At 33.1% G+C, this 23,150-nt stretch overlaps 2 protein-coding genes across 2 annotated transcripts; both read left to right on the top strand.

Moving 5' to 3' along the window:
• Positions 1-4,869: 4,869 nt before the first annotated feature.
• Positions 4,870-17,235, top strand: LOC120195886 (SWI/SNF-related matrix-associated actin-dependent regulator of chromatin subfamily A-like protein 1). The gene is made up of 24 exons (XM_039197825.1): positions 4,870-5,082; positions 5,217-5,271; positions 5,371-5,465; positions 5,543-5,598; positions 5,708-5,783; positions 5,893-5,959; positions 6,135-6,201; positions 6,353-6,419; positions 10,070-10,153; positions 10,251-10,292; positions 10,371-10,526; positions 11,095-11,172; positions 11,641-11,709; positions 11,808-11,873; positions 11,973-12,101; positions 12,621-12,677; positions 13,160-13,249; positions 13,399-13,464; positions 14,040-14,108; positions 14,183-14,287; positions 14,413-14,538; positions 16,562-16,620; positions 16,727-16,763; positions 16,906-17,235. The coding sequence occupies exons 1-24, from the start codon at positions 4,942-4,944 to the stop codon at positions 17,104-17,106; spliced, it is 2,058 nt and encodes a 685-aa protein (XP_039053756.1). The 5' UTR covers positions 4,870-4,941; the 3' UTR covers positions 17,107-17,235.
• Positions 12,920-21,748, top strand: LOC120195887 (biotin carboxyl carrier protein of acetyl-CoA carboxylase 1, chloroplastic-like). Its single transcript, XM_039197826.1, has 8 exons — positions 12,920-12,930; positions 18,691-18,851; positions 19,367-19,420; positions 19,513-19,679; positions 19,766-20,087; positions 20,199-20,270; positions 21,343-21,408; positions 21,515-21,748. Exons 2-8 carry the CDS (start codon positions 18,705-18,707, stop codon positions 21,536-21,538), a joined length of 852 nt encoding a protein of 283 aa, XP_039053757.1. The 5' UTR covers positions 12,920-12,930; positions 18,691-18,704; the 3' UTR covers positions 21,539-21,748.
• The last annotated feature ends 1,402 nt before the right edge of the window (positions 21,749-23,150 follow it).

The raw sequence follows: 23,150 nt of genomic DNA, 5'->3' as shown, positions 1-23,150 counted from the left end.
GACCCATGTAAATACTAGGTCAACCACTTTAGTCTAACGTATGATGAGGTGGAGCTAATCTTAGACTTTGTACTCTTATAGGTTTGATTCGCCCAAAAAAAATTATCAAGACAAATAATATTTTACGGAATTACATTCTCACATTACGTTTGGTCATTTTCAAGAATAATTTTTTCTCTAAAGTAGCATTTTTTTATTAAAATGGCGGGAATATCATTATCTTCAAATTCTTAAGAATAAGACAATTCCCACTACTTTAGACTTGAATGCCCCTAGACTAATGAATTCCTCTTATAATGATCATTTTCAATTCTTAATTTTTATATTTTAGTCAAAATTACAAATATAATAATAATATATAAAGAGTTTAATTAAATAAAATATTAATAAATTTGAGTATTTAAAATTATTTTATATTTTTATCATTCAATATATTATTTAATTATAATTTTATGAGGTGAAAAATAATATGATTGTAAAAATATAATTATTAAAAATAATCTCTAACTTTAAGTTATTAAAAAATAGATTTTATACATTGAAAAATAATATTATTGTTCACTCGAGATCATAATATTATTTTTTTTATATTATATTATATTATATTTTATGTAAATAAATATGATGCTACTGAAAATTATTTAAAAATATAAGTTTAATACACTAATTATATATTAAATATATTTTTCTCAATAGTTAGATAGTATAGCGATTAAAATATTTCTATGAATTTTCATTCAAATATTTATAATTTAATATTAAAGTTTTACTTTTTTATAAACATATATCACAAGGATAATTTATTAAAATATACAGTCAATTAATCTTATATTTCTCTAACCAAACACTGTAATTTTACGTTACTGCTAAACAAACCAAATAAGGTAATACAAAATTCCCATAGTAATGTTACATTCAAGTAATGTTATTTCCAACGGTAATTTTACATTCCGTGAACCAAACGACTCCTTAACGATTTGCGAAAATAAGAATAAAAACCTTCTTGACAAGGATGAGTGGCACCCCATACTAAGGCTATAAACAAACTGAGTCGATCTCTGAAATGAAACTCTACTCGACTGAAAAATTCGCAAGCTTAAAATTTTCAAGCTCTAAATCATGAATTTGAAGCTCGTAAAAACTTGAAAATACTCGGAATGAAAGAAAAAAATCTTAAACTTAACTCGATTAAAGCCTTAAACTCGAACTTAAATCTTAAATACATGAAAACCTTATATTGTATTTAAAAACAACAACACATAAAATGTTAACAATATTAATAGTTTTTTAAAAAATAAAATTTTAATATATTATATTTTCGAGCTGCTCACTAGCTTTTAAAGTCGAGTATCAAATAGCTCGTTTTGACTCGTTAAGAACTCTAATCGAGCTCGAGTCGAATTGAGTCCCTTCGAACTGAATATTTATTGAGTTTTGACCGAATCGATATTAAATAACTCTCGATTTATCTCATATCATTTACAGCCCTATCCCACACCCACTCTTTACCTTTGACATCACTACCTTAAACTATTCAAAATCAAATTAAAATTAAAATTTAATTTTGTTTAGGAAAATTAAGTGTCAAAGCTCAATTAAAATATTAATTTGTCGATATTTTCAAAGTACAATGATAAACATTAACCAATGTAAAAGATAATCATAATTCATAAATTTCAACATCCACATAATATGATGACATTTATTCAATAACCCTATAGATATAGAAAGATTGATTTGAAGTCGACGGTCAAATGGATCGGATCTTGATAAATATTTCACCTAAATTTGGTCCATCAGAACCCCATATGCTAATAATACAGAATGACTAGAAACCGTTACATGGTTTGTCTGACCTGCCAAACACCCAATTTCAACCATACCACACTCAAAACATTTTGAACTAAACAATTAGATTATGGGGTAAATGACACAAATGGTCTCCCGATTATAGATAGGGTATTATATTATTGAGTCACTTGACTATTGAAAGCTATAAAGTGATCCTCCCACTATATTATGTTGTTTTGTTGAGTCCTCCGATTATTAAAAGTTATAAAATTATCAACTAATCATTCATATGTTTATAATTCGTCATTTTTCGTTGAGAAATTAACGACATTTTGAGTTTAACGTTAATCTACTCACTTAGAAATGATAAATTATGATGTTAAAATCTCAAACAACTATACAATTCAAGCGATTATGAGATCAAATTTTATCATATCATACTGCTAATCTCAACCTTTGATTTTTCTTCATCCAACGATCCTAAAAATATGTAAAACTTTTTAATTTTACACTATGTAATTGAATCCTAACTCATATATATATATATATATTCATTTTGTATTGCTGGCAAGTTATACATTCTTTTAGTTTTAATTTTAATTTTATATCAACTCATGTTAAAAGAAATTTTATTTTAATAGAACTGAAATCTCTCTCTACGCCAAAATGATTATAGGATTCGTTTTCATAATGAATATCAATCAAACATTCCCTTTTTTAATAGTCTCCTACCGTCGTTCAACACTATCACTTGTCTTTGCCGGTCGCATTGTCGACTATAATTTGACCCTAAAATTTTGAATTCACTTTTTTTTAATGTCATGATTCTCATGAATGTAAATTAGATTCTTGTTTTATTAAAAAAATAATATAAACTCAACAATTTAACTTAAAAACCTTGCACGATCCGACTTACCTCAATAGTTAAAAGAATCGTTATTTCTAGAGGTCACAGGTTCACCAGAGACTGTAGTCATAATAATTTAGCGTTTATCGTCAAATGATTGAGAATATTTAGAACAAATAATACTTTATAATCACCTTTGCTTAATCAAAAAATAATAAAAACTTAAAAACCTTCCATTTTTTTTTGTAATTGAACCACAATAATAATTTTATTATCAATATTCTTTTAAAAGTTTTATGGACTTGATTATGATATGGTTTTAGATTTTTTGTGTTCTTATTTTTAAAAGAATATTAATAATAAATTTATTATTATATTTTAATTTTAAAGCAAGCTAAAGGTTTCTATGCTAACTTTTTTGGAGTTGAGTTTTTTTTATGAAACGAACATTATATTCACGTTTGAGAGGTTAGAAAAGAGTGAACTAAAAATTGTATGGTTTACAATCGTAGTCACCGATGATCGATGATGACTGACGAAGATGTGAGACTTTGGTTAGATTTATGGGTTAAGTTGACAATTTATTTGAAATTTAAGGGTAAAATTATTATTATTTTCTAAAATGTAGAGGTTAAATTAAAATTTAAACCCTTTTACCAACCTTCCACAATATCAAACAAACGATAACTAACAGTTTAGTTATAAAAATATAATAAATTGATAATATAAATGATCAAAGTATACTTAAAAAAATTAGTGATCAAAAGTGAATAAAATTAAAACAAAAGAAACTACATATTTTTTTCTTTTGAAAAAGTAAATGCCTATTTAGAGATTACGTATCGTTAAATATTTAAAAAATTTAGGATAAATTACACGTTTACTCACTAAACTTTACTCTCTCCTCTTTTATTTATCATATTTTTAATTCTTCAATTTTCTCACTGAACTTTATACATCGATTTTTTTTGTCACTCTACCGTTAATTTCCTGACGGGGTTATGATGTGACAATTAACATTAAAATGACGTAGTTTTGGATCTTATAAAAAATCAAATTTATACAAAAACGACATAGTTTTGGTCTAAATAAAAAAATTAATTTTATTTGTTTCTTTTCATTTTTTTGCTATTTCTTCTTTCTTCTTCCTCCCATATTCCGACCACCATACTGATCGCCGTTCTAACCATAGTCGGTCACCGAAGGCCAATGATTCTAAAAAAAAAATCACCGAATATATTTTATCATTTTAAATGCAAATTTAGTGTTTTTTTAACCGAAAAATGTACCAAATCCTATAGTTGATATCACTCAAATTATATTCTTAGTGTCTCTTTCCTCGAGGAAGCAATCTCCAACGACCTCTCTTTCTCTTTAACTTAGAATGAACTCTAATTTTTGGGCCCTTCAATATAGTTATGATATACTCAATCTAGGATGAAACTTACAAATAAAATACTAACCCCTAAATAGCAAGCCTCAATGAATTATTCCTTGCCACAAGGAACTAAATCAATGACCTAACAATTTTACAAAACCACTCAACAAATAACAACACCACCTACTAGCACCAGACATGCGAAAAGAAAAAAATAGCAACAAATCCAGTAAACCGAGGATCTACGATCTGGAAATTATTGATTTCAAATTGGGGATATTTGAATTTCAAAGATATAAAATTGTAGAGTGACATTTTGGGTTTGCTTACCAAATAGAGGAGTGTGAGTTAAGTATTGGGAAGGAGAGAAAGAGACGGTGTTGTTTTGAAAGAAGGGGAGTGTTAGATGCACCATCGCATGGAGGATTTCATGGTTTTATTAGAATCAATGGACGGTATTTTGGTTAAAAAATAAAGGCAAAAGTTATAATTTCATTTTGGTAAATCAAAATACAGTTGTAAAGTTCGAAATGGTAGCCGACGTGGTGGTCAGAATTTTAGTTCATTGAAGCTGAGGAAAAACGAAGAGAACTATATTTTTTATTTAGACCCAAACTACATCGTTTTGATATAAATTTGATTTTATATAAGATCCAAAACTACGTCATTTTGATGTTAATTGTCACATCATAGCGTCGTTACAAGATTAACGACAGAGTGATAAAAAAGTTCAATATATAAAATTCAATGAGTAAACTAAAAAAATTAAAAGTATACAATAAAATTTAGTAATGTACCCAAAAATTTATTAAGTTAAAGACTAGAAACTCCACCCATTAACCGAGTAGAAAACGAAGTATTTCAATTATATGAGAGAGGGAAGAAAGACAAAGGCGGACGCGAAACCAGAAGTTGGCTGCAAAAAATGGAATTGGATGAATGGGAGTTGAGCGTTGAAGAATTGGATTCTCTTGAAAGAGACGCTCTCCAGAAGATCTCTCAGCAACGTCACTCTTCTTCTCCTCCCTACATTCAACAACCTATCATCCATTCTCTTTATCAGATGGCAATTACTGTCTTTACTTTACTAATACTTCACTTTTCTGGCATTTCTCTTCTTTTTTATATTATGAATATGGGTTTCTTTTCAATTTTTGGGTTTTCAATATTCTTCTCTTTTCATTTATGATTATAACTCAGGGTGAAGTTTTGTCCAGAGCATTGCCTCCATCAATTGCGCCAAAAGCAAAACCTGGTAAGTTGCTTTCTTTTTCATTTATGTATTCTTTTACTTCTATTATTCTATATAAATGTAAAGCGGTTGGATTTCTTTGAACGTATATTTGTCCAACAGCTGATCAATGCTCCAAGGAACAAGAACCCAGGGTTTCCCTCAAACTTTTTCTCCACGCCACTGGAAACATTGCTGCAAAATTTCCCTATAACCAGGTAAAAAAAACAGTCCTTCCTCAAAGTGAAACTGCTTTTAGTTTGCACTTACCGTCTATTCTTTTATCGTTACTTAGGTTTTAATTGATGCTTTCCGTAAGATCCCTAAAGCCACTTGGAATGCAAAAGAAAGGTTCCTGCTTTCACTCTGATGTTGACAATTTTGACTTTATGGCTGGCAAATTTTCTCTGGCATTAATGTAAATGCACCTTAGCCTGATCAGATGCTGTTGAACCTGCAGATTGTGGATGTTCCCGCAATCTTCTTTGTCATCAGCTGAAAAAGTTCTTTCTGAAATATCTGGTTGTAATGTTGAGGTCATAAATAATTTCATTTTGTTTCTCTCACATTAAGAATACACTACCTTGTTGCTAAACTGCTGAGTTTGACTTCAATATGTCTCAATATTATTTTGTGATGTTATAGGTAGAGAATTTACATCCCTTGGTGCAACGTGCTGTAGCTGCCGCCGCCACACTCCCAGATCTTCAAGGTAATTTTATATGATAGTAAGAATATCTCTTTGCCAGTTTTCCTTGATAGACCATTACCATTCACCTGTTGCCTATATTTGAGTTCTCTATTGGTATTTAGTATTTACCGTTATACTGTTTAGTAGTTCATATTTTCCCCTTATTTCTTGGCTTCTTCCTTTTCTTTTTCCCTAGAGCTGTATGACAGGATTCCTAAGTGTATTGAGTCAAAGCTTCTACCATTTCAGCGGGAGGGTGTCAGGTATGTGATAATTGTGGAGAGTTTTCCTCATCAAACCTTTTCTTTGTGATGCATGGATTAGTACTTTTTCTAAGAAAATAAGAATTTTTACCTCCTCTTTCCTTAGTTTTATATCTGTGATGCTTTTACTATAGGTTATTCTTTCCCTCAGGTTTGTGTTGCAACATGGAGGACGTGCACTTCTAGCTGATGAAATGGGACTAGGAAAGACTTTACAGGTAAGTAGTTGTTGTTGTATATATGAACTGTTCTTTTGTACAATGCATTTATAAGAATTATCTAGATAACTTGTGTTCCACACTAGGATATCTCATGGGAAATACCCCCCACCAAACAAATGGGAAATAAAGAATTAAAGACATAAAGAATCTGCAAGCGTTCTCTGAGTTATTTTTGGGGGGGGGGGGGGCTGTAGCTCATGGACATTCTCTACTGCTTTATTTTCAGTGACAGAAGCGTATATAGAGTTGAAACTCATGTTTTTCTAATTTATGCATTATGTATCAACAACGTTTTATAGTCAGGGTGTATTTTCTTCCTTTGAATTAAAACTATAATAAATGTTTAGGGCTAGTTTAACATTGCTTTTGGAAAGCGCAGTCTAGGATTTCAGTTGTTTACAACTTCAATAAAAAAGTTAAAATTTATAGTTTTAGATATGATGTTGTAAAGTAAAAAATAAGTTAATTTAAATGATATTCAAATTCATTAATATAATGATATATGGAACGTAAATTTTAAATGATTTTTTTTAAAATTTAAGTCGAATATATAAATCATATACAAACATAACTCTTACAAATTAATAAAAATTTCATAACTGATGGAATAATGAACTCGAATGAAAAGTATTCTTCTTAGTTCTTTCCTCGTGTCATTATCATTACATGTTAGTATTATTTTTGTATTAACAAATATTCAACTTAGATATACTCCTTCAAATCAAAGAACCCTTTCCGAGTCTAAGGTGTTAGTGAGAGAAGCTCCTCATTCTCTCTAAAAATCAGGTGTTTTAGATAAGTTTTTCTGTCGTTTTTCCTTTTCATTTCTATTTGATGGCGAGTAAGGTGAGAGTTCCTGTTTGGAAAAATTGTGTTACAGTGATCATTTTCAACATTCCAGAGAGTTTTCATTACCAAGGTCTTTGGTTATTTTTCGATAAATATGGCGAGGTGGTTGATTCTTTCATCCCTAATAAAAGAAGCAAGGGAGGAAGTAGGTTTGGCTTTGTTCGTTTCCCCAGACTGGAAGACGCGAGGAAGGCTATCAACTGTGTTATAGATCTTGGATTCAAGGTAACAAAGTTAGAGTTTTCATGGTGAGATATCATCCTCGTGATGTTTTCTGGAGGAAGAAGTTCTCTGGTCCATATCCAGTCGAGGGCAAGAGTGTAGTGGAGGATGTTAGTCATATGGAGGCTCCCATTGTTGGTTCTGTTGACGAGAGTAAGCTCTCAACTCTCAAAGACAGCTTGGTAGGATGGTGCAGAATTTTTATTAAGGGGGTGGAGTCGTCTTCGCTGGAAGAGGCATTCGCATCGCCGTTATCCAAGGTGGGGGAGCTCGTTGGTGTCTCTCCAGTTAAGTTCCCCGAGCTGGAGGTGGGTGCTGAAGAAGCAGGAATATTCGTGCACTCTTCGGAGCTGCAGTCTGCCGAGAGGTATTTTGAGAAAGAAGAAATTTTTTTATGTTGTTTGGGGGGTAGTGCTAGAGGCAGCTTCTTGTCGGGTGAGGGTGTGGAGGACAGGAACATAGGCGATGAATTGATGATGGGTCCGAGGAGTGCCGTTGTGGGTCAGGGGATGGTTCTTTCGCAACTTGAGGAAGTGGGGGAACACGAGACATTGCTGGTGCACGCGGAGAGAGAAGCAGTGGATGTCTTTAAGGACAATTGTTTGCCTGCACATGGTTATGAGGGGAGTAAGGATTATTTTATTAATTTTCCCATTCTGGATGGTCACTTAGTGTCAAGGGAATTGGAAGATGTGAGCCTTAAGGATAAAGTGGATCTGTTGGTTCACGCGGAGAGGGAGAAAGAAGATACCTATACTGAGCCTGCACGTGCTTTTGAGGGCTCGAAGGATTATTATATTGATTTCACCATGTTGGATGGTCGGGTTGAGTCAAGGGTGGTGGAGGATGGGATTCACGAGGGCCTGTCTTACAACTGCGCATACAAAAATCCAAAGGGCAACGCAAGGCAGTACATGAGACCTAAGGAGGGTTTTGGCAACAAATATAGATCTGACCAAATTTGTCAAGAGAATTTTATAGCTCCCAAAAGAACGTATAGGGGAAACCGAAGCAAGAGCCATCAGAGTAAGGTGCAGTGGGAGGAAGAGGTGTCTGTTATTGATGGTAGATTCATATATGATTCTGACTTTCCAGCATTGGGGCAGTCCCAACAGAAGGAAACGATCGATTCCTTGCAATTTGGGAAAGAATTGGGTTGGGAGTCTAATGGCTCAATAGTGTATCTGATTTCGGAAGACTATGGCGGGGGAAGGAGTATAAGTTTCAGGTGATCTGCTTCATGCTTATTGTTTGGAGCTAGAAGTTCGGATGGTCTTAGCCGACAAGACGAGTTAATGTGGTGGAAATGCGGCTATGTGCATGCTTTTTTGTATTCTTATCATGAGAATCTTGGTGGCATTTGAGTTAGAAGTTGGTTTCTATGGTTTTAGTCAGCTGTTACCCTTGGCTTTTTATTATTGTTGTTTTATTTTGTTTGGGCGTCTATCGGGCCACGTTTAGGCTTTGTGTTTGGCCAGTCTGTTTTGTAGGCTGTTGTTGTTGCTTTGTTGGATTAGGCTGGTTCTGGTAGGATTGTTTGAGGTTGTTTTTGGTGTTTTGTTTATATTGGGGGTGGCTCCCTGGTTGTATCGTGTATTTTCTATGGTTAATGAAATCTAAGGCACTCTTTTCCTCCTCCCGCTGATTAAGGATCTTCTTTATAAGCTCCTTTAATCATGAAGGAGGTTTTTAACGAGGCTTTCAATTCCTATAAAAATAATATTCAACTTAGATTGTAATAAAAATGTTTTAAATTTTTTTTAATGAGACCTCCAACTTCTATAAAAAAAAATGTTTTAAAAAATATTATGCTAACACATTGTTAATATTGTGATATATATAGTATAATTTTTTAATATTGTTTGTAAAATTTAATTTGAATATATAAACCATACCGATTATTTATAATTTAATATAAATGAGGGGTGAATTTATAATTTGGCACCCAAACGGGCTTTTGAGAAGCCAAAAGCTAGAAATTTTATCTTTTTGTTTTGGCTTGAAAAGTCAGTTTGAAAAGCAATGCTATTGAAGGCCTTAGTGTATTATGACCTTTTAGATGTTCAATATGTTGATAACTAGCAAATTTGTTCATGAGAAGGCATTTCAATCTTTCATTTTATGTTGCATAATACATTAACTTTTTAAATTTTTATGATTGCTAAATTTTCATTTGTTATACTAGCCATGAATATTTACCTTTTCCTTTAAGATTTATGTGACTATTCTTCTATTACTAGCTTTAAATATTGTTGTTTTTCACTAAAGAATACCTTGTAATAATGCTTCCACCTCTTTATCGTGCTCTTGTGCACAAACAATTTATTATAATAGCAAGTTTTATCAAGGAGATATTTTGGTGTTTTATGAGTGGTGTTTAATTGTTTGGACTTTGGAGTTTGATGATAAGTACTACAAACTATGTTTTATCACAAAAAACTAGAATTGACTTTCAAAACATGTTGTGCCAACATTCTTCTAAAGTTTAACAAAAGAACCTAGTTTACTACTTTTATCCCTTTTGATTATATTTTTTTAGTTTTGTGCTGCATATTAAACCCTTATTGGCTTGGCAGGCTATTGCTGTTGCTGCATGTGTTCGTGACTCTTGGCCTGTTCTTATACTTGCGCCATCTTCTTTGCGTTTGCATTGGGCTTCAGTAAGTGCCCGTCATCTTCATGTTTAAATTATTTGAGGGATTTAAAAAAGGTCTTTTTTTGGGGGGAGGGGATGCTTATACTTCTTCTGTCATGCAGACGATTCAACAATGGCTCAATATTCCTCCATCAGATATAGTTGTATGTTGTCATGATTCCATTTCATGTTTCCTACCAACATTGAAGAAAAACTGGAAATGATCCTACTAACATCTATAGGTTGTTTTCTCCCAAATGGCTGGGTCAAATAGAAGTGGATTCACAATATTATCCTCAAATAGCAAGGGTGGTATTCATCTTGATGGTCTGTTCAACATAATCTCCTATGATTTGGTAGCAAAACTTGAAAATATATTAGTGGCGTCAGATTTCAAGGTAAGTACAATCTTTGTACGTTTCAAGTTTTTTCAATCTTTTCTCCTTTTGCGTTTTATACTTGAGATAATTTCTTAGCTGATAAGAGTCTTAGGAGACCAGAAACCTAGTAGATAAAGGACTCAAGTATATCTAACACACATCCAATTTAAAAGACAGCGTGTTTCTTTTCTTAGTCGAATGTATTTCACACATAGGTGTCCGCCCGATCAAATTTTCCTTGCCAGAAATTGTTTGACGCACTTATGTTGTCTGACACCAAGTTGCAATGCTGTGGGCCTAGATGCTTGCCTTAACACCACTGCTTAGTTTATTAAGAACGAAATGACTTAATTCCTTTTTTTTTATAGTTTTTTATATTAGAGATTTTTTTTTAAATATTTTGAAAGGCTGTAGGACACATCATGTTTAGCAAGAATGGTTTGACTTGGCTGTTTTTATTTTTTGTCAACACACATTTTTGGGTTTTCAGTACATGCCTCTTGCTTGAAGCGTATAGATTTCCTGTTTATATGGACATTTTCTTTGATTGCGCATGCTTGTACCATTGATTTCCCCCTTTTTGTAGGTTGTGATTGCAGATGAATCTCATTTTTTGAAAAATGGTCAAGCAAAGAGGACAACTGCTTCCCTTCCCGTTATAAAGGTATTTCTCTTATGATAGATGGTGATAGAAGCTTAAAACTACTTTTTATTTGACTATGTTCACACTTAACTATATTATGAGTTTCTTAATTTCCCGAAAGAAATTATTCACCTTTTACCATTATAGACGGCTAGGTTTTCAAAATGCTCCAGGTTGCTGGTTTACTGAAGAAAGTGGATGATAATTCAATATAGACAATTTAAAACGCCAGAATGATACTATTTCACTTCTCAGGTAGTATGAATATGACCAATTACCCGGCTGAGTGGGGTGAAGCAATCAGCAAGAAATTTGCCAAATAGAACACAAAGTGATCAACTATAAGATCAATGAGATTGTTGATTGTTAATATGGATGGATTGAAGCATGCAGCGATGATCATAATTAGCTAAAAGTATCATGAACAGTTTACTGCATATTTTGATTCCTTTTAGTTTTTCTTAGTGTTGCTTTTTGTTGAAATTTCAGAAAGCTCAGTATGCAATATTACTTACTGGAACACCAGCTATGTCCCGGCCGATTGAGCTGTTCAAGCAGGTTCTATAAATGCTATCTAGGAAATATGCTTTGCTAGATTTAGAGCTTTATGACGTTGCATTTTAATAATTTTGTCAACATTTTTGTACAACTTGCAGCTGGAAGCTTTGTATCCTACTGTATATAGGAAAGTGTTCGATTATGGTGAGCGTTATTGCAAAGGTGTAAGTGACATTCATCCGAGGATGGCAAATCTTTAACTTTTTAAGGATTGCCACTACATTAGGTATTGAACAACTTTTGTCCTTTGTCCCATCTTCCAGGGAGTATTTGGAACTTATCAAGGTGCTAGTAATCACGAAGAATTGCACAATTTGATGAAGGCTACAGTCATGATCCGCAGGCTTAAGAAGGATGTTCTCTGTCAACTACCAATGAAGCGCAGGCAACAGGTACATATATGATAATGTTCTGTTGGCTAATTTTCCTTTTCAGTTTACTTGCCTCATTTAGTGAGCTTCATATTCAATAGTTGGATGGTAATAAATATTGCTTTTGTCTATAATCAATTACGTTATACTTTGCTTGTCTAAAGAAGTAAAAGAAGTGGGACTGGTACTTAAATCATCAGCAGTTTACTGGACTACTTAACAACCAACATATTAAAAAAAGATTAACGATGCAGCTGCGGTCTAGTTGGAAACATCCAAGATATACAGGCGGGGTGTCAATTAAACATTGCTTCTTTTGCTCTTTTGGAAGTATATTAAATCTTTATATTAAAAAGTTATTTTCTTTTGCAACCAGAAGAATTCCTTGTCAACTTGTTCGTAACATCCAATTTTTATATCTCACTGGTTCTCTGCAACTATTGATACCCATGTATGCATGTTCATTATACCGTTGTATGAATGTTTTCTTGTATGGATTTATCTTTATTTGACTTTTTCTAATTTGAAACAAATTCTCAGGTGTTCCTAGAATTAACTGACAAGGATATGAAACAAATCCGCTGTTTGTTTCGTGAGGTAAATTCAATCTGTAATAGTTGCCTGTTAATTTGAATTTGATCTGAATCAATGATGAAATTGCAATGGTATCTAGATCTTGAACTAAATTTGTTTGACTAATTTGTATATTACTTGCGGTATTAATATTGATAATTTGTTGTAAATATTGGCTAATAATGTAATTCAATGTTTTGCTGATAGATCAATAATTCAATAGACCCCTAATTTCTTACCAGCTTAGGTTCCCGCATTATTTAGGTTCTGCTTGTATGTTAACGTGCATATAGTGGCTTATAATACTTGTTTGGATCAGCAACTTTGCCATCATGTTCGACTTTTTATGTTTTAATCTTCTTGTAATTCTTCTGTATACTGAGGTGGAAATGTGAAAGTGATATGTTGGCATCAATGGGTCACTGGGTTCTTTCGGAAGGTTTTTCTGAAGGTTAATATGGATCTAAAAGTGCCACCTAATACAACTAAACTGAACTATTTTGTAGTTGGAGGTTGTAAAGGGCAAAATCACTGCATGCAAGTCAGAAGAGGAGGTTAAATCACTCAAACTTGTGCAGAAGAATCTCATAAATAAGGTCTTTTTTTTTCATTTTACTGAGTTGTAGTAGTATGTATGTGTAATTTCTTTCGTAGTGTATGTGCAATTTCTTTCGTAGTATCGGCATTATTTATTTATAATTGAAGCTTGACTAAATTCCTTATTAGCTTCATCCTCGCCCTCCAGATTTACACTGATTCTGCTGAAGCTAAGATCCCAGCAGTTCTAGATTATCTAGGAACTATCATTGAGGTGCGTTTTGTACTTGTCTTTACAAACCTTTGCATTTATAAATGTACATTGTACACTGGAACAGTTTTGTGTAAATAAGTCTCACCATGATGAAAGAGAATTCAAATTATAGTTATAAGCTTATTATTACATTTTTTTTTCTTTCAAATCCACCATGTTAATAGAATCCTATTACTAATACTACTTTTAGTTCCCAAATGCAACTTTCCTTCTTTGACACTGATTTTATGATACTATTTTGTATTTTCTGGCAAAATATCTGCCTTGTAATGCTCTCCATCTGACGCTTGAGAATAATGCCAATGGAGATATGAAATTCCATCCTACCATTGATTTAACCTGGGGAAATCTAATACAAGGATCTGCATTGGATATTGAATTCTACTACCTCAAAACTTGAAAGAAGCTGCAATTTGCGATTCCTGACACCTGAAATATCCAACCCTCGATGTGTTAATATATTTTTGCAATTATGATTCTCCAGTTTTCGTGAAACCTTATAGTTTTCTTTTCTTGTGTTGGATTTTCATACTTTTGGTCCTTGCGTACTTATTTGTTACAAGTAATCATTGCAGGCAGACTGCAAATTTATAATATTTGCACATCATCAGCCAATGATTGAAGCAATACATCAGTTTCTTCTCGTAAGGGAACTTAAATTCGTCCTGAGTTTTTCTAAAGTTTTGACCTGTTCTTATAAGATGTTCCAAACTTACAGAAGAAGAAAGTGGGTTGCATTCGAATTGACGGTACCACCCCTGCAACTGCAAGGCAAGCTTTGGTTAATGATTTTCAAGAGAAGGACGCTATCAAAGCTGCGGTGGTATCACTCTTTTTTTGTCTAATAAGTTTTATGTTTCTTATCCTTTATTTTTCAATGTAAATTGGGAGTTTTTTCCCTCTTATGGCAAATGTGATATTCATTTTGCTTTTGCTTTTCTGTGGCAGCTATCTATAAAAGCTGGAGGTGTCGGGTTGACTTTAACAGCTGCAAGTACTGTTATCTTTGCAGAGTTGTCATGGACTCCAGGTGACCTGATTCAAGCAGAAGATCGTACTCATAGGATTGGCCAGGTAAATCACCAGAGAAATTATGTCTGATGAATATCATTTTGGATATTATGGAATTTAGAATCACAATATATTTTTTGTGAAAGTGAACTCTGATGAGAACTTCAAAATTTACAATTGCATGAACCGAAAGTGTGAGTTGTGGATATACTTAGGCAGTTTTTTATGTGTTATTTGTTATTATTCTTAGTTAGTTTAGATTAGGTTAACCTTTTTTTTATAGAAAGATGGCCTCGTTAAAACCCCCATCATAACCGCCAATCTACATAGGTAGTTCAGCGGACATTGGATGGAGGAAAAGAATGCCATTAATTTTATTACTAAAAAACCAGATACAACAGCAGTACATAAGACCAATTACAATCATACTCCTACCATCAAACAACAAAACCCAATACAAACTACCAACCAATCCCTACATATTACCCCCTCGTCAAGCCTACCCAATTCCCAATTTCGCAAACTCCTCTACCTTATCTCTAATTTAAATTTCCAATGTTTTGTATAGTTATTAGACGTCCTAGCAGGGTAAAACACTAGGCTGAAGTCTTTTATAAGACTCTGTAAACTTTAATTTAAATGAAAAACACTGCAAAAACAAACCTGTTTTTCAGTTTCCACAGAAAGTGATTTAGAACAGACTTTAAAAATAGTTTGAAAGTCCCAGTAAAATCTCCAAAATTTCTCAAAAGCACTCAAAACTCTCGAATATTTTAAAATATCACTTCCTCATGAATCAAAACAGAATAACTCGACTAAATCTCAATATTAATAGTCCTAATATGTAGGTAAACCCCTCAACTGTAGTTGAAACATAAAAGAAATACCAATATAACCTTAAAGCCCTAATGCTTGGAAAATGCTAATGAATATAAATAAATAAATTATCTAATCTAAAAGATCCTTAATATATATTAAAATTAAAATTGAACCAAAAAAATATAGCATAATATCCAAATAAAATCTTAAATAAGACAGTTTCTGAAATAGTGTTCTTCCATTCCCCTTGAGTTACCATGGGGCTCATGTTTGAGGAGCTCCTAGGTCTTCTACCAAATGAAGAGTCCGGCATCTAGAATTACTTAGTTGCAGCCTGGCTTGATGTGCTGATCAAGAGAGAGGTATTGAGACAGCAATAGTACCAGATAACTAGTGATGGCGACAGATAGTGTTTATTTAGATATTTGCGGATGTACAATCTGCTTTTAGTTGATTCAGATATTGTTAATTTGGATTCAAATATTCTAATTACTTACTGTAGGAAACAGATATCAACTCTCGGATATCCATTCTTCAAATCTGTTTTACTTTTGTAGGTAACGGATTCATATATGGGCTCCACCTGAATCGGTTTTATTTCTATGGATATAGATTTGGACTCGGATATTCAAATCCATTATCCAATCCAATTTATAAAATATTTATTTTAACCTTTTTTTCTTGCTAGATTAAGATATTTAGCGACTTTGGATATCTGGTGCATTATTTATTTAATTAGGATTCAGATTCAGGTAGTAATATTTGGACTTAATGCGGATAATATACGGATTTGGGTTTTAGAGCAATTATGTGGCTTCGGATTTGGATATTACGTAACAGACTATATAGGCTGTACTCATGTTTATGACTTTTCATGAAGCCAATATTTTCATTCCAAAATTTATGCAGGTCTGAACGGACTCTGCATGAAAGTTGTAAAGGACAATCTCATTAGGCTCTGCTTGGCGCTTTAGGTTTTTTTACCTTTTGCTATGCTAAAGTTAAAATTGAATCACAGTAATTATATTTCTAATAATCTAACAGGGAAAATAGCACTAATCTTGAAAAAAGAAAAAATTGTTTTTCCATCACGTCGCTTGTTGATAATCTGACTTTATGAGTTTTACCTCTGATGATATTATGGTATCTAGGACTTGTCTGGAACAGGATGAATTTCTTTTAATTCTGTAATCATACATATTCTCCCGCTGCTCAATGTTCTGTCTGTTTATTTTGTTTTCTGACATGGATGCCTTCATATTCTTAGGTCTCTTCAGTGAATATATACTATCTGCTAGCAAATGACACAGTCGATGACATCATATGGTATGCGGTTTCATTATCTTGTTTGTTAATCTTGGTCAATCCAGTATGCCATCACACAGATGTTGATGATGAATCATTATTATATCTAATCTGCTTTACATTTTAGGGATGTTGTCCAGCACAAGTTGGAAAATCTGGGTCAGGTACTTTGCTTCTGCTTGTCTATATCACACATTCAGATACGAAGCAAAATCTAATTCGAATTTAGGGTGGAGGGTTCATAAAACTCTTCAGATCTTAATTTCTTTTAGTTGGTAAACTGAAATTGAATTGTTTTATGATTAGATGCTTGATGGCCAAGAGAATGCTTTGGAAGTTTCAAGCAGCCAAGAAGTTAAAAGTCCGATGAAGAAGAAAACTCTCGACCCCGTCCAACAAGGAAGCCCAGGGAAGCAGAAAACTCTCGATTCTTTCTTAATGAAGCGCTGTAACGACATGGACGATCCTGAAGATCAATCCAAGCTCAAATACCCCAGGAAGATGTAGAGTACAGGTAGGTGGGATAATGCACTTGGCTTTCTGATCATAATATCATAACTTAGGTTAGGTGTTAATTCTAGGAATGTAGGATTCCCTTGCCATTACCGTGAGAATAGAATCCATGCTCATATTTAACGTGCTGTTTTGATTGGAAGAAAAAATTTTCCCAAGAAAATTCACCACGAAAATGTTGCACTACTTTCTTATCAAAAAAAAAGTGTTGCACTACTTTGGACATTTTTCGTAAATGCCCTCTAAAAGGCATGTTTCCACTCTATATTTTTTAACGTTTACGTGTAAGATAATATAAATATTATTTTTACTATATACTAAAACTAGGTACATGCAGAATAAGAACAAACTAAACTGAACCATCAAGTCTTGAAATTTTCTTTTCTCAGTAATGGCAAATTCATTATTTGGGTGTAATATTTTTGCATTGGATATTTTTTTTATTAAATAAAGAGGTATTATATTTTCAAGATAAATATTGGACTTCGAATCTATACAAAATGGACCAACATGTGCACGGATATTCATATTAAAACTTTTTAGTTTGAATCTTATGCATGGTAACTGAAATTTTTTCTTGTTTTTTTATAAAGATTAAATGATAACACAAGATATGTTAATGTTTTACTAGTGATAGTGTGTTATTAATATTTATCTCATTAAGAATGGTACGTATCATCATCTTATTAAAAGTGATACGTCGTTAGAGAATTTAATGGTGGTCACTAAAATTATTATTTTTTGGTCAACAACAAATAATTAAATAAACAGTGTCCTAAAAATTGGCTCAATCGAAAAAACTTCTTTTCCGATGGTAGAATTATAAACTCTCAAAAATTAGACAACCATTTAGATACTTTACCCATCAAATTAACGTAAAAACAGTTGATAATTTAGTTGACGCTTTCGTTATCAAACGTCATAATTTAGTGGCATTTGGATATTAAATATGTCGCATAGCATAGGCAATTTTTAATTTGAGTAAATTAAATTAGATATTACCGATTTTCAATCTTTTATCGAATTTGTCATTAAATTATTAACGAGATAAATAATTTGTCATTAAATATGTCACATACTAAATTAATTTGCTAGGTCACTTTAATAAAGAGAATAATTTGTTTTTGTTACTATCAGTTTGTAAAGGCTTTGCCTTTACTAATTCATACTGATTCGAGTCGTGTACTTGGTCTTAATGAGTGAATTTTTCGGTGGAGAATTTCTACATATATATAAAGACTCAAATTTAAAATATATTTAAATGATATCAAGTTATTTACCACTTAAATCGACAGTTGATAATAAAAAAGTGAAAGCTTGGTTAAAGAACTAGCAGAGAAAGACAATGCTGTAACGCTACAATCAAATAAAAAGAAGAAGAAGAAATAACATAAAGTATGGATATAATGAAGTAGAACTAGAAAGACGTCTGTGTTGGATTTGATGGGCCCCTAAACAAAACAAAACACACAGCTCATCATCATCATCCACTTCTCTCCTCGACGGATTCCCCAAAGCTGCTGTCCTTTCCGTCTTCTCTGTTTTTGTCCTACAAATCCAATCGTATTGGTTGAAAAGAAATACTAAAATAAATGGCGTCTTCACTCTCAACAACAGCCTCCGCTGCCTTCACTTCCGTTGCTAAAACCTCCGCTACTTTGCCTCCTTCCTCTAACCTTCAGCTCTCCAACCTCTCCTTTCGCTTCTCTTCCAACCCAATCCCTCTATTCTTCTCCAAGGTAACTTAATCCTTCTTAATTTCCTCTCTTTTTTCTACATTTTAGCTGCTTCTATTATGTGAATCTTGCGTTTGATTTTATTTGCTTTCTTGCTACGTTTAAGTTTGCTAGTGGAAGAGTGTGAATTGGTGTTCTCCGTTGTTTGGTCTATTCTAAGCATGGATCCATGTGTTTTTGCTGGTAAAATTAGTAGCAAAAAGAGGAGAAGATGATTGTTTATCTTTGCAATTGATTTTTCTGGCTTTTAGAACTGTTTTGTATGCCGTTTTATTTGCATACGAGCCCCGTATTTTTGGACATAAACATTGAAAAATAATATTGAAATTGCGAGGCTCATCAATAGTTGGAACTTGACATCTTTCTGCTTGCACTGTGCAGGCCTCAAACATTTTGCTTTCTTGCTATAAATTATAGAGAGAATAAAAAAGTCCTCTGAAATTTTATGTTCTGTCAAGTTTACTTAATTCTTGTCTTTCTCTGTTGAATTGAAAATTTTACTGGTCTCTACATTGCAGAGTTTTCTACCTGGTTGGAACTCTTCTACAGTGGTGAAAAGCCAACTTAATGAGGTAAGCTTTTTTAAATGATTTTGGTTAGAGTATTGGTTTCCAAGTATTGATTCCTTATATACATGTTTTTGGGATCATCTGTTGCCTTCAAGGTTGCCATTGACGGATCATCAGATGCTTCTGCTACACCTACAGTCAAATCAGGGGCACCAAATGCAGAAGTGAAAAATGCTAAGCCATCAACCGATGATTCTCCTCCAGCTTTGGCCACGGAAGAATCAATCTCAGAATTCCTTAATCAAGTTTCAAATCTAGTAAAGTAAGCTTTTTATTGTTGATTTTTTGGCTTTTTTTCATTTCCCCAAAGTTTACTCAATTTAATTGTTATTACATGTTTTCTTCTAGGTTAGTTGATTCAAGAGATATTGTGGAGTTGCAGCTTAAACAACTTGACTGTGAACTGGTAATCCGGAAAAAGGAGGCGTTGCCCCAACCACCATCTGCAGCTCCAGTTGTTATGATGCAGTCACCCTCTCAACCACCAGTAATGTCCCCAATCCCATCTGTCCCTGCACCTCCACCTTCTGGTCAAGCATCTGCTGCCCCAACTTCAGCACCTTCGCCAGCTGCTCCTATGTCAGCCAAATCATCACTTCCACCTCTTAAAAGTCCAATGGCTGGTACATTTTACATAAGTCCGGCTCCCGGTGAACCACCATTTGTGAAGGTGAATATCCCATGTTGATTTTTATTGGATTTTAATGGTGCTGCTATTATGTCTATCCTGTGGTTGATTCACTTTGGCCCTTTGGACTTAAGCAAAATGCTTTCACTGTAGGTTGGAGACAAAGTGCAGAAGGGTCAGGTCTTATGCATCATTGAGGCAATGAAGTTGATGAATGAAATAGAGGTAAGTTCATATTTTTTCTGCCTAGAAAAGATATAATGATTTGTCATACAAATACTACTACCCTTCGACATTTTCTCCCGTTAATATTTTAGAACTTCTATCTTCCCAGTATAGAATAATGTTGATTTATTTAGGTCTGAACTTTGAAAGAAATTGTGAGATATAACTCTAAAGCTTTCGAAGAATGGGGTGTCTTACTTTACATGACAAGTTTTACAAGAAATGGGGACAGGATTTTGATAACCAATGCGCTAATGAAGGTCTCAAGGTATCTTTTGGCTTATGAGGGCTAGCGATCACCCTAAACTTATCATGTGCTTGATAGTCCAACCTGCCAGGATACCAAGTGCCCCGCAAATCCCCTTATCCTGCTTTGCAGCATGTATGCACACGGTGTTTTGTGCTGCTAGTTTTGAAGTTAATAAATTGCCCGCTAACCAACGGCAATAGCTTTTAATCTAGTAGTAGAGACTTGTTCCTTAGAGATGTTAGAGCAAGGTTGCAGTTTAAGTCTCCCAAGCATCACTAGGGGATAGGGGTGCGGTGAGATTGTTGGATTATAGGAACTAGAGACCACTTTTCATCAGGTGCTCGACAGCCCAACCCAACGAGGTATCAAGTGTCCCTAGCAAAATCCCTCAGGCCACCTGTAGCATATAAAGATGTGGGGTTTATTTTCAAGTGAGAGGAAAAATGTTCCAAACCATATTTATGAACGTCTTACAGTTTTTATGATGTATGGCATTGGTTGAGGTTCATTGCATGCATTTGTGCTCTGTTTTGTATCATATACTGCGAAAAATACACGAGTAGTTATAATGGCTTAAACTAGCCAAATATAAGCAAGACATAGTCTGGATTAGCTTTTCCTGTTGGAGCACTTTCAACAACTAACCCGAAACCATGCATTTTGGTTCTCTTTGGTGATCACAGCCCATGGTTGCAGCACTTGTAGTGGCTAACTGTAATGTGTTATACACCCCTTAATCAAGAGAATGTTGTCATAACCAGAGTATGAAATTGTCAAAACTTTTGCTTATGTCACTTAACTGGAAAATGCTTATTTCTTTAGGCTGATCAATCGGGAACCATAGTTGAGATCGTTGCAGAAGATGGTAAACAAGTCAGCGTTGACACGGTGAGTATTCTTAACTTCCTTGATTTCAATTATGTGTGTGTGTGTATTGAATTGTAAAATTGAAGTATATTTGATTCTGACATTCTTGTTTGTAATCCTTCTGCAGCCTCTATTAGTGATTGAACCTTGAAACTAGGACTCTGAGTAGGCAAAGCCAAAACGATGGAGGGTAGGTTGAGTTTTTATGGTAAACGTTGTGATATGAGGCATTGTTTTGTTGTGATATAGTGATTTGGTGTAGAGATGCAAATAACCTATTTTCTTAATGAAAAATATTTGTGATGAAAACCCTTTTCACACTTTATTAGAGTGATAAATTAGTGGCAGCTTCTACTCTTGATATAATTCCAATTTTATTGGTTCTGGAGATATGTGGTATTAGGTAATGTAATTTTATTAGATCAGAAAATGCTATGGCATTTTTCTTTTGCCTGAAAATCAGCTTTTGTGATATCATATTAAATTGGAGCCATCAACTGGATTTTACATAAACCTAACCTTTGCTAACTTCACTTACATGTTCACCAACTAGGCTTTATGTAAGCCCTTTTTAATTAATTAAAATCTTCAGTTGTTCACTTAAATTTTACCTAATCGAATCTCAGTTTTAATTTTGTATTTTGCTGTGTGATTATTAAATGTATTAGTCACAGATAACAGTCTAGTTGAAATTAATGGTAAACTACAAAAATGGCCCTTGAATTTTTATAACACTTGCATTTTGATCACTGAATTTTTAAAATTTGCAATACATTTATTGAACGTATAATTTATTTTCATTATAGTTATAATTGTAATATGGCGATAAAAAATTTGATATGACACGTTAAAGTTCTTTCCTTAAAAAAAATTTCTTAAGTCTCTCATACTTCAAATTGATAGTTACTTTTTTGTCATTTGATTATTTTTTTGATTGAAAAGATCATTGAATTACTCTTTTTTTCTTTCCGATTCATTCATCGAAAAACCTTATATTCTCTTCAAATCCTAGCCAAAACTAAAAGTTTAGTTTTTTCAATATGTCATTGTCAATTGTTAGATTAGCTTGAAGTGGAACTATGTTAATCTTTTAGTTGAACATAGCTTTCTTACAATTAAAATTAATCGACGATCATTTCGTTATCAGGATTGAGATGATACTTTTTCATTTCTTTTGTTTTTACCTCTTTGTTTGCTTTTGTTGTTGTTTATTGTCTATTGCCTATATTAATATTTTATCTAAAGTTTAGGGGTTAAAATTAAAATTAAACTTTTTTACTAACATGTCACGACATCAAACTAACAACATTTAACGTCTTAGTGATTAAAACTTGTAATTTACCCTTGCTTATAAAACCAGTGCCTAAAGTTTTTTTTTTTGGGTTGAAGTAGGATCTAACTTTCATTCCAAAAGTATCTTTTATCGTCATTATAAGTGAAATCAAAGTGCTTTTGCACTAATTTTTGAGAGTTGAAGTTTTGATTTCACCTACGAATAGTTTGATTTTTGCAATCAAAACGTGTGAAACTAATTTGTTATGACTTAGAATATTTTATTTTCGTAAGAAAATGAGAATGAAAAGGAAGAAATGAAAAAGATCAACGGAGGTCACATGTCCCACTTTTATTGGGCAATTTCTTTTAAGGTGTGACCTGAAAATGGAAACGGAATGAAATCTTACTATACACTTAAAATTAACAAGAATTTAAACACCTGTTTTACAATCAAAACTTATACATACATTCTGTTTGAAAGATTACAA

The sequence above is a fragment of the Hibiscus syriacus genome, unplaced genomic scaffold (assembly GCF_006381635.1).
Source record: "Hibiscus syriacus cultivar Baekdansim isolate YM2019G1 unplaced genomic scaffold, ASM638163v2 tig00117021_pilon, whole genome shotgun sequence".
In the NCBI taxonomy this organism is placed as follows: Eukaryota; Viridiplantae; Streptophyta; class Magnoliopsida; order Malvales; family Malvaceae; genus Hibiscus; species Hibiscus syriacus.
The sequence above is the reverse complement of the archived record's forward strand: the minus strand, read 5'-3'. Positions and strand labels throughout refer to the sequence as shown.